Source organism: Nymphaea colorata, chromosome 8 (genome assembly GCF_008831285.2).
Source record: "Nymphaea colorata isolate Beijing-Zhang1983 chromosome 8, ASM883128v2, whole genome shotgun sequence".
Classification (NCBI taxonomy): Eukaryota; Viridiplantae; Streptophyta; class Magnoliopsida; order Nymphaeales; family Nymphaeaceae; genus Nymphaea; species Nymphaea colorata.
In genome coordinates, this window is record NC_045145.1 from 15,188,813 (window position 1) to 15,200,190 (window position 11,378).

The 11,378-nt window shown below is 41.2% G+C and overlaps 2 protein-coding genes across 2 annotated transcripts; both read left to right on the forward strand.

Annotated features, from left to right (window-relative positions):
• Positions 1 to 398: 398 nt before the first annotated feature.
• Positions 399 to 8,608, forward strand: LOC116259738 (phragmoplastin DRP1C-like). Its single transcript, XM_031637659.2, has 16 exons — positions 399 to 812; positions 933 to 996; positions 1,105 to 1,212; positions 1,894 to 1,995; positions 2,277 to 2,327; positions 2,412 to 2,473; positions 2,953 to 3,043; positions 3,199 to 3,263; positions 3,444 to 3,638; positions 3,727 to 3,846; positions 3,947 to 4,017; positions 4,251 to 4,476; positions 4,680 to 4,730; positions 5,127 to 5,355; positions 6,629 to 6,768; positions 8,225 to 8,608. Exons 1-16 carry the CDS (start codon positions 675 to 677, stop codon positions 8,348 to 8,350), a joined length of 1,839 nt encoding a protein of 612 aa, XP_031493519.1. The 5' UTR covers positions 399 to 674; the 3' UTR covers positions 8,351 to 8,608.
• Positions 8,609 to 9,185: 577 nt separating this feature from the next.
• On the forward strand, positions 9,186 to 11,085 carry LOC116259196 (uncharacterized). Its single transcript, XM_031636883.2, has 2 exons — positions 9,186 to 9,672; positions 10,662 to 11,085. Exons 1-2 carry the CDS (start codon positions 9,358 to 9,360, stop codon positions 10,848 to 10,850), a joined length of 504 nt encoding a protein of 167 aa, XP_031492743.1. The 5' UTR covers positions 9,186 to 9,357; the 3' UTR covers positions 10,851 to 11,085.
• The last annotated feature ends 293 nt before the right edge of the window (positions 11,086 to 11,378 follow it).

Below are 11,378 nucleotides of genomic sequence, written 5' to 3' on the forward strand. Positions count from 1 at the left end.
GGGTTCATCGCTTACCTTTTGAGTTCTCTAGTAAGATCCAGATCATTACCACGAACCACTCAAACGATTGTAGGAGACTTTCTGAAATGTGACCTTCATACTTGCAAATCTGCACAGGAGATCCACGCCAATTAGTAATTGGATCTAATTTCTTTGTGAAACCTGGCTGGTTGGATTCGATTCGGATCCGTAAAAAATCTGGGCTCAAAGGACTACGACTTCAATGAATTCGATCCATCAAGGTTCCGAGGGCAAATCCGGTAAATTGTGGGCAAAGCAGAGGGCGAAACGGAAGCTCGTGCGCGCGAGAGGTCGCTCTGACCCGATCGCCTTCCCGGCCGTTTAACTATAAATACCCAATTTTCAAATCTCGCTTCTTCCTTTCTTCCTTCGTTCCTTCCTCTGCGCGGAACTCTTCACCATTTAGATCTGAACTCTCACCAAGCCCCTAACATTCCCAACGGTGGCGATCCCTCTTCTTTCTCATCCGATCTATTTCTCCTTGCCTATCCTCACCGCATTCTGCATTTTCCGGGCTTGCTTGGGGAATTCATCAATTTCTTCTTTTTCTTGTCCGGATTAGATCTGAGGTTGACTTCCAGAATTTGCGGAGTGGGTGATCTCGTTGGGCTGATCTTCGATCCGAGTCGTCGTTCCTGTTTTCGTAAAGGGCGATGGCTACAATGGAGAGCTTGATAGGGTTGGTGAATAGGATACAGCGGGCGTGCACCGTGCTGGGAGATCACGGCGGCGGCGATGGGTCGTTGTCGCTCTGGGAGGCGCTTCCATCCGTCGCTGTGGTTGGAGGACAGGTTTGTTGTCGTCTGTTTCGGCCTTATTTTCATTGAATCTTGCCTAGCATGTCCTTTTTATGGTACCCATTTGTGGTTTCTCACGTAATTCTGAAAATGTGAATGTGATTTTGGAACTAGAGCTCGGGGAAATCCTCTGTTCTCGAAAGCGTTGTCGGAAGGGATTTTCTTCCCCGTGGATCTGGTAATGATCGCAGAGATCTCTTTGGCTTTCTGTTCACGGATTGGAATTGGCTGTGAATCTGTGATCTTTCCTTCTGTCATAAGTTGCTTGTCTTGACGATGTTATTAGGAATCGTTACGAGGAGGCCTTTGGTGTTACAACTTCACAAGACTGATGACGGGCAGCCGGAATATGCTGAATTTCTTCATGCACCAAAGAAAAGATTTACGGATTTCGGTAATCTATTCGCCGTTGAATTTATTTTAATTGTGCCGTCAATGTCACATTTAACTATTAAAATGCTTCCTTCAATTCCTTTTCTTCGTCCAGCATATTTTTCTGTTGTCATCTTCCTCTTAGTGTACTTGCCAGGGGAAATATGATTATGTCAGTCGGTGAGATCATGAACTAACATGACTAGTTCATCAGAATTCCTTTCGTTTCCCTTATCGTCTAACTGTATATAACACACACACACACACAAACACACGCACATTATTTTCTCCTAGGCGTAACCTGTCTGCCTCAGTTTTTGATGGGGAAAACTATTACAGATGTCAGTTAATGTGCTCCTGGTTACTTTCCTAGAAACCCTCCCATTTAATGGCACAATTTTTGACGGTCTTGATTTTGTTTAGCTCGGGAAAAAAGGAAACTCCCGTGCTTGACTGCGTCATGAAATGTTAGAGAAGTGATGATTCGCACTTAGCTGGAAGTTGGAACCATGTAATCCTTCGACTTCCTGGATAGACTAATTTCACGTGGTCTATTGATTGATGATGTTACAAGTTGAGTGTTAAGTTTATCGATAATCAATATTCATTTAACGGAGCCTTCTCATTTGAGAAACTAAACTTTATTGACTTTGTTTTTGGGTATTAAAATTTTGCATCTCATATGTTCCTTTTATTTGTGAAGCTGCTGTTCGAAAAGAGATTGCAGATGAAACTGATAGAATCACAGGTCGAACAAAACAAATTTCTAACGTTCCTATTCACTTGAGCATATATTCTCCAAATGGTACGTAAACGTGTTATTTATTGCAGTTTATGTTAATTAATATGGTGGTTTGTCCTCATCTCCATCTTCGACTTTCCATAATTGAAATTTCTTGAGTCTTCAATTCTCTTCAACTTCTTATTGTTATAACAAAATCTCGCATGTTTTTTTGTATCCTTTTTCATATCTTCGTGCTTTGAATGTTGTAGACTGTAGATATGCTGCTTTGTTTGGGCATAATTGAACTTTCTTCCACTCTGTTCTGTTTGGCGTTCATTCTGTTGAAAATTTCTGTTTGACAGTTGTGAACTTGACGCTAATTGACCTGCCGGGGCTGACAAAAGTTGCTGTAGGTAATCTTCCATTAGTCATTGTACTTGCAAATTTATCCTTGTAATATGAGTTACTTGTGCACTTATTCGTGCCTGGTTTTTCAGAGGGACAACCGGATAGTATTGTTCAAGATATTGAAAACATGGTTCGCTCCTATGTTGAAAAGGTATGTAATAATAAAGTCACCGAGCAACTTTAACTTTCCCTTGTATTGTGAAGCCTGTATGGCTAGGTGATAAAGTTGCAGATAAATGTTTCTGATAGCATAAATAAATAAGTAAAACTATATGCATCTGCTTATGATTTGGAATGTCAAATACAAGATGCGGATCTTTTAGTAAAACTTTAACTATCATGAGAATTTTTATCATGATTAAATTGCATGTGCCCCACCTTCATGACAGCATTCACAAACACACAAGGACAAAGTGCACATACACATTCACAAAGCATCATGCCTTCTCCACTCAGTTGTGAATTTGGTAACAGGATTAATCTAATGAATGGATATCAACTCATAATTGCTGGCTGTATTGTACTGTTTTACCTACTCGCGATCCATGATAGAGGGTTTCATCTCTTTTATTAATAATGACATGTGGTTGTATCATTCCTAACGGTCACTCGTATACTGCTCTACTGCAGCCTAACTGTATTATACTGGCCATTTCACCTGCCAATCAAGATATCGCTACTTCTGACGCTATCAAGCTTGCAAGGGAAGTTGATCCTTCAGGTAATAAACAAGAATGCTGTATCCACAACATCCCGTGTCATGGCTTTGCTAGCCTTAATGCGCATTAACTTCTCATTGGCTGAAGTAGGTCGTTCAGTTGCTGCATCCGGGAAAATCTAACTATATGATTAAACCATACTTGTGATTGCTTACAGGAGAAAGAACATTTGGAGTACTGACAAAACTCGATCTGATGGACAAAGGAACAAATGCACGGGATGTGAGTCATTAACATCCTTACATGTGTTAGTTTTTCGAAGGCTTGCTTAGACGGCTGCCATTTGGTTATTATAATTTGTTACGTTCAGTCTGAAACGTTTGGGATTGTACTGCAGCTTAGAACGCACGTTCTCTCTCTCTAATGTTTGTTCAATAACTGATTTCTGCCTCTGTATCAAAGGTTCTTGAAGGAAAACAATACCGGTTGCAACATCCTTGGGTTGGCATAGTTAATAGGTCACAACAAGATATCAATAAGAATGTTGACATGATGGCTGCCCGTCGTAGGGAGCGTGAATACTTTATGAGCAGCCCTGATTATGGGCATCTGGTAGATCAAATGGGTTCTGAGTATCTTGCAAAACTCCTCTCAAAGGTGGAATTCCAGTCATCTTTTGTTTTGGCGTTCTTTATAACCTAAGCTATTTATTCTAATACCTTATGCTGATACTTTGCATCTTCAGCATTTGGAGTCTGTGATCAGGCAACGGATTCCTAGTATCATAGCTTTAATAAATAAAACAATCGACCAACTCGAGAGTGAATTGGATCATCTTGGCAGGCCAATTGCAGCTGATGGAGGGGTAAGCATTAAAGAACAGCTATATTTTTAAGTACTATCTATAGTCCTTGTTGATTAAGCTGCAATTTCTTTACTGAGACTCCAATGATTTAAATGATCAGTCACAGCTATACACCATTCTGGAGCTTTGCCGTGCATTTGACCGTGTGTTTAAAGAGCATCTGGATGGAGGGTAGGACATTGATTTGTCTTTAATTCTTCAAGTTCCTGCAATTTAATGAAATATGCTACCTAACGTCACAGCAATTTGGTCCTCGTTTCACCGACATGTTCCTTTAAATTCCACTCGTTTGCCTTTATATAACCTCTGTGCTCTTGTACAGAGTTCCCATGACTTCCTTTGACCTTTCTTTGTCAGTTTATTTGGATGCTTTTCTGATGGATGGTTGGCTTTTCAACTTTCAGGCGACCTGGTGGAGATCGGATATATGGAGTTTTTGATAACCAACTGCCCGCTGCTTTAAAGAAACTGCCATTTGATCGTCATCTTTCTCTGCAGAATGTCCGAAAGGTTGTCTCAGAGGCCGATGGTTATCAGCCTCACTTAATCGCTCCTGAACAAGGATATAGGCGTCTTATTGACAGTTCACTCGGCTTTTTCAAAGGCCCAGCAGAAGCTTCGGTTGATGCCGTATGTAAACCTGTCCGCTTGATTTCCTTTCCCAATCACTTTACATGACAGCAAAGAGGTTGCCATAATATTTTCTCCTATACGACGGATGTCTTTTCCGAAGACCTCCGTGGTCGCACTTCCATCTAACTGAAATAAAAGTAGAAGCTGGAAGGAGATAATATTTGTTTTCTGGATCCTGCTAATAATCTTCTCTGGTCCAGGTACACTTCGTTCTGAAGGAGCTTGTACGGAAGTCTATAAGCGAGACTGAGGTATAACAAATATTTACGCGTGACAACATTATCATTTCAGGAATCATTTGTTTCTCTAGTGAAGTCCAATAGCTGTCTGGTTTAGTAAGTTCTGGCAGTCAAACCAATTAAGATTCTGCTCTCCGTGCAAAAATAATGGTGCATGACAAGCGCTTTTGGTGTTCATGGTTTGGCCAGTTTACACAGCATGGTGGACATTATCCCGTCTTGCTCTGTATTCTGTTAATATTAATTTGAAGGTTAAATGCAGATCGTTTCTCACTATGTGTTTTGTACAAAAAAAAGACAGCATGAGACATATATCTTGGATTATTTCCTATCCCCTGAATCATATGATGCAGTAAATCTTTGCCAAGCTTGAGTTGAAAATTAAGCCGTATGCTAATGTTAATACAGGCATTGAAGCGATTTCCTTCCCTCACAGCCGAGATAGCAGCTGCAGCAAATGAAGCACTAGAAAGATTCAGGGAAGACAGCCGTAAGACTGTCATGAGGCTGGTGGAGATGGAATCCGCTTACCTAACTGTTGAGTTCTTCCGCAAGCTGCCGTTGGAGGGAGAGAAAGGTGGGAACCCAACTGCTCCCAATATGGACCGTTATGCAGACAACCACCTGAGGCGGATAGGTAATGAAATTATTTTGGTGAACTTTCTCGCCCTTTCCACCTTCCCGAATTTTCCTTTAGACGAATAAGGCGAAATGCTCTGTGAAAAGTCTCTACCCTGTGGGCCTGTGGCATGACGCTGTGTGTGCCATGCTAATCCTAGCTATGCAACTGGGGTGGGATGCGATTAGCTACGAATTATTTGGTTAATGTCTTGGGGAAACAATTTGAAACAAAATGAAATGGGGATTTTTTTTACATGAAAAACTTTGGAAATAACAAGAGCTATTTTTTTCCCTTTGTTGGATGTCGGTCTTGTGACATAGAAGGCACGTTCTTTACCATGACCTACAGCAAGTATCGGTGTAATTCCTTGTGCATCCCTCCTCCCCGGTCAAAAATCTTCCTATTACTTCAAATCACCGCCCTTTGTCTGTTGAAAACTTTGGAAATACCCATCGCCGTTATTGGGCATTTTAGAGTCCGTCAATCACGTATCCGAATTATAACAATATTCAAAAAAAATAGAGGAAGATATATATCTTGGTACTACCTCGATTATTTTGCGGGTTTCTTGAAATTTTTAAACATATCGAGTATCATAGAGTGCGCAATTTTCCTGGTTGTCTCTTTATGTATTTGCAATGTAAATGCTAAAAAAGTTATTGTACTATGGTTTTTCTCTCTTTTTTATTTTTCGGCATTTAGAATGTCTAATATTTCCTTGTGACTTTTTTTTTCTTGAGAAAATTGTGCGCTGAGGAAAAGAAGAAAAGTCATCAAAGAATTACCGTCAATAGTATTAACAATGACTGTGCATTCGTCCTGTCACCAAAAATTTGCACCCCCCATAAGGGGCGTTTGGCAATAGGAACACTAACCCTGTGTAAATGTTGTAAAAGTCAATTCACGTATATAGGTAGGTAAAACTTTTATGAATAGAAAATGTGGAAATTTATTTTTTTCGCATCTCGTTGATCCTAACTAACGGCGTGTTTGTACACATCGAAGTTGCTGAGAGTTCCCGCCGTCTCATGATTCATGTTTGGGAATTGGGGTCTCTTAACTATCAGGTACCTGCTTCTGTCATTTTTTATTTCGAATCCAAGAAATTTCTTAGCCAGGACATGAATTGTCTTGCATCCGCTAAAATTTCACGTTTAGTTAGAAAAGCTAAATCCAGTGACACCCTAACTGGCATTTCTCCCGTAATGTTGATTCATTGTTGGTTTTTTGAGGAACTAAAATTTTTACTATGGTCCATGGATGAGAAGAATAATTCTGGACTTTACAGGTTCCAACGTGCTATCCTATGTAAATATGGTCTGCGATACGCTGAGGAATTCAATCCCGAAAGCGGCTGTCTATTGTCAGGTCAGGGAAGCCAAGAGGTCATTGCTCGATCATTTCTATTCCCAAGTGGGGAAGAGAGAGGTAAGTTTTCCTTCTTTTATTTCCTTTCGCTGGCAAATGAGAAAGTGGGTGCAATTGGACTGCAGAAGGACCATCTTCGAGGAGGATGGAAAGTTGGGAGTTTAATAAACTTTCGTAGTCCTAAACCTTGAATTTTAGGATGAAAATAATATAAATCATGATTTGAGTTTAGGTGGGTTCAAATATTATCTGATATTTTCTGAATATGAAGCGGTCTAAGATTCGGACGGAATCTCAATATGATTACAAGTCAAATATGGGTTCTGTGTAGGTTTTTCTAATAGACAAATGTCTGTTTCGACCTGGAATTAAACTATTCCAGAGTAGTGCTGATTGGCGGTCATGATACCTAGCAACTAGTCTTCCACTTAGGCAGGTCGCCCGCAGCCTTGGCTGCATATTCATTGTGTGCTTCATTTGAATAGGCTCATTAGCTAGTAAACAAAGGATGTTCATATAGGGCTTTGCACATGATAACAGGTGCAGAATGTGATATTAGCATTCAATTTGTAGGTAGACGTGTTTCACGCATTCAAGGAACTTGGCCGTTTCCTTGCAAATAAAGCCAAGATTCATGTTTATTGCTTCTAATTACCAGATTATTTCTTTGTGTGACGTGCCACTTCAAGATGACTTCACAATATAAAGCTTGAAATATATTTAATTTAATCTAACGTTAAAATATGCAAACAAGTCAAATTCAAGTCCAGAGTAGCATAGCTGAACTCCAACATCCTATGTTCAGTTTCTATGGCTTTTGCAAACTTTACGTACAAAGCCCTAATTTGATTCTCTTTCTAAAAACTTGTTTAAAAGAAGTCATGGAAGAACTCCGAATTCTTCATGCTAAAGCGGGATTTTTGTTTTGATTTCTCTACGGTCTTTATAGTAACCCTTTCGTCTATTATGCCAATGTCCCCAATTGTGGTGGGAAATTACATTTGGGACTTTGAACTTGGAAATGAAGAGAAAAAATAGTACGGAGTGTCCAGGTACTATGTTTGAAACCAACCTCCTTCTAGATACCAACTTGTCGCCAAGCTTGTTAGTGGAAATCAACGTTCATGGCCGTCGACCAACCTGCAAACAGTTTCGATGCAGGACACTAAATTGGAAGTTAGGTAGGATTGGATTTAGCATAGCCAAGAATGATAAAATACCAGCCAGTACCAAATTTATTTGCATCCTTACGGGTGATTTACTCGTGCCATAAGCATGGGAAGCTCCACTTCGTTCGAGTGCGAGTTTGAATACAAAGACGCGATGCCAGAAGCGGCACCACGTTTCCTGTTTAATGTCATTTTACATCATTCATTTTCTCGCCATCGTCACTCTAGGATTCGTCGCCAAGAAGTGTATGGGAGCCGTCTGGCGCTGACTTATCCGCGTGGGTGTGTATGCATTTTGCCATGAAAATTACGCGTAAATAGTTGACCGTGTTTGCTTGAATCTGCAGAAGCAGCAGCTAGGACAGATGTTGGATGAGGACCCAACACTGATGGAGAAGAGACAAGCGATCGCTAAGAGGCTTGAGCTATACAAGGCAGCTAGGGATGAGATTGATGCAGTGGCATGGAAATAGAGGAGTGATTGTGTGTTCAGTATACTAATCGTTACAGGGACGAGGCGATGCTCATATCAATTTGCACAGTTTCAGCACTCAGCAAGGTGCATAAGCGTAGAAAGAACTTTCGATGTTCAATGTTATTTTCCCTGCAGCCTTATTAATTTTTTGTTTTTCAATGTGTATTTTTTTTGGGGTTAGTTAATAAGCCAAGCTAATTTATTGGGCATCTGATAACGTTTTCTTCATTTTATCCATAGCAATGATTTTGCTTTAGGCTTGATTGCATCTTGCTGAGCTTTCCCGTGGCTAATGTCGAGGAAACATGCCATTTTGGCCTGAGGTTACTGGTGAGGCGATCGGGCAAGACGTGCATGCCCTACAAAAAAGTTTCCAAACCCACCCAAGTCTTTGTTTCCGTTGCTAGCGCAGTTGTTTCTACAAAGAACCTCGACCCATAGCCCGATATGGACCGTTCATTCTTTTCTTAAGCCTTCCAGACATCAGCAGTAAAGCGCTGGCGAAACCTCCCTAACCCTGAGGCCTGAGGAATGCACCGTCGCACCTTACTTCAGCTTGCAGGCCCATGAAAATCAAAATGCAACTGCTCACCGGACAGCCACCGGCTGACCCCACCATGAGAGCCCCTTTTGGGTCCAGGCGACTCACTTAGTTCTCACTAGGGTACACAGGATTCATGGAAGAAGTTGCGTGGGTGGCCCATAGTATGCTGTACGCTTGTTCTTGGAAACAGAATTAAGGCGGCACCAAGAGGCGAAGCAGTTGGGCTAACGAACACTGAACCTCCTTTCACTGGAAGGCCTTAGTTCTGAACCCCTTGCGAAGTGGAGGAAGCCTTTTGGTGGCCCGAAGTGATTCTCTTATCCAAGTGTTCGGATCATTTTATCCGAATGTGAAGCCGATGGGCCTTTCTGAGGCTGTCCCTTTCCTTACGGCTCCTTTTGGACATATCTCAAAAGCACCAACCACATCCTTCCGCCAAAGCACCTTATCTTTTCACCACCATGCTGAAGAGTGTGGAACTTGCAGCCGTTCCTGCGCTGCCTTCGCCTTGCTGGAAGCCTGACGCTGTAATACCAAGAGTGAGCATCTCCACGGTGCCAAGAGGAAGTCCCAAGGTGGGCATAAAAGTAGCCGGAATAATTTGTCACGCTAGACGCCGGGTCTTATACGAGGACAATGAAGAAAGTGGTGATGATCAATATGGACATAATGAACAAATTTCCATGCTTGAAACTTACACACAATCTGCTAGGAATGAAGTCCTCTTGGTTCAGGCACTGGTAGATGACCAAGAAGAGGAAATTCTGATATTCAAGGTACCTTATTATTCCCTTCTTACCTTTCCTCGTTTTATTTGAGAATTTGCACAAATTCCATTTTGATGTGCACGCTACCACGTTCCTCCAGAACTCAGTCAAGGAATATGATTTGTGGGTATAATAAGAAAGGAATAAGAGGTATCTACATCAAGATCAAAACTTATAAAAGTAGACGGTATTGGCCCAGTTTGATTCGAGGATAACCAAATATGAGAGACCGATCTGGGCTTGTGCCAAATATTGGTTACCCATTTGATGCTACGACAGCCCAAGTTTCTCTAGAAGAAGTTGTTGATAGCTTTTCTTAGGTTGTATACCACCCACAAGCACAGAACTGATGGTGCATTAGAGTCGCATGGCTCCGATATATTTTCTCAGCCCGATCTTGAACAATGGGTCAACTAGGGCGAAACTGGGCCTCGGAACCTAATCCGTGTATTAACCTTACTTTTCGAGACAGCAGGAAGCAAGCAACAGGTTTCAAGTGAACTGAGAGGGTTTGCAGAAAGTTTTTCAAATCTAAGTTGGAATTTGTATGCAAGGATTATCTTTGTCAGCTTTAGATAGGATAGAATCTTTCAAAGTACTTCTGGAGATTCTTGCTTTAGATGAAAATGAATCAATCCTCTCCCTCTCTCTTCCACACCAAATGATACCACATGATGGGTAGGGTAGTACAACTGGTCAAGCAAGGGTGGCATGTAAACCTGTCTCATTGATTCGATTATTGGAGTGTGTTGTTCTCATGGTATTGAGAAATATTGAGTTAGGGTTGCTAGTTTGAATGGGTCTTATGCCCCCCCCCCCTCTTTCTCTCTCCTCATGTTTAATGAAAATGAACTGGATAATCCAACACACCCAAATGCTTGTGCTTTGGTAGGGGAAGTACTATTATCCGTTCACATCCACCTAAATTCACTATTGGTTGGGAATTAATGATGGTGAGTTTGTTGATGTGTGGTTTGGATTGATTGTTGGCTTGTCAGGGATTCTCGTCTTCCCTGTCATACGGAACGTCACCAGACCCCTCGAAAAGCATTCTACCGGCAAGGGCTGTTATAAAGACCATCCAGAGGATCAAGGGACCCTTCGACCCATCGAAAGTGGAATACATTGAGAAAGACTTGACCTGGCCAGATTTCAAAGACCGTTTTCTCCACAACAACAAAAGCTAGCTCTCTTGTACTCTGTATTATGTTTGTCTACTTTCTTTTCTTTGCCGTCCAATTCTTCACCGCCCTGGCTTATAGTCACAGATTTTTCATTTCGTCCGCTCCCACTTTGAGAGCATAGTATAGCTGGTCGGACTGACAAGCTAGTGAAAGTTCAATCGTCAGATTTGATATCCATGGATATTATTCTTTTAAACTGCAAACAATGAATAGAGTATCTCACTTATTCCTCCATTCACCCATTCACCCACTCCCTCAATTTTATCTGCTCTATCTCTCTCTCTCTTTTTATGTCTAGAGGAATCATAAGTTTGGTGTTTACGATTCAAAAAAGTTCAAACTACTCGGGCTCCCACTAATGAATTTTATTGAGTATTCAAGCTCTGTGCTTCACGGAAATGCATCGAGAACACTTTTCATAAGATTCAGAATTGGTGCATTTTTTATGTTTTTTTTTTCCAGCTAAAGTCACCCTTTCCCTAAATTTCACGAGTTTTAGTGTTGGACCCTTTTTCTCCTTCTCGATAACAA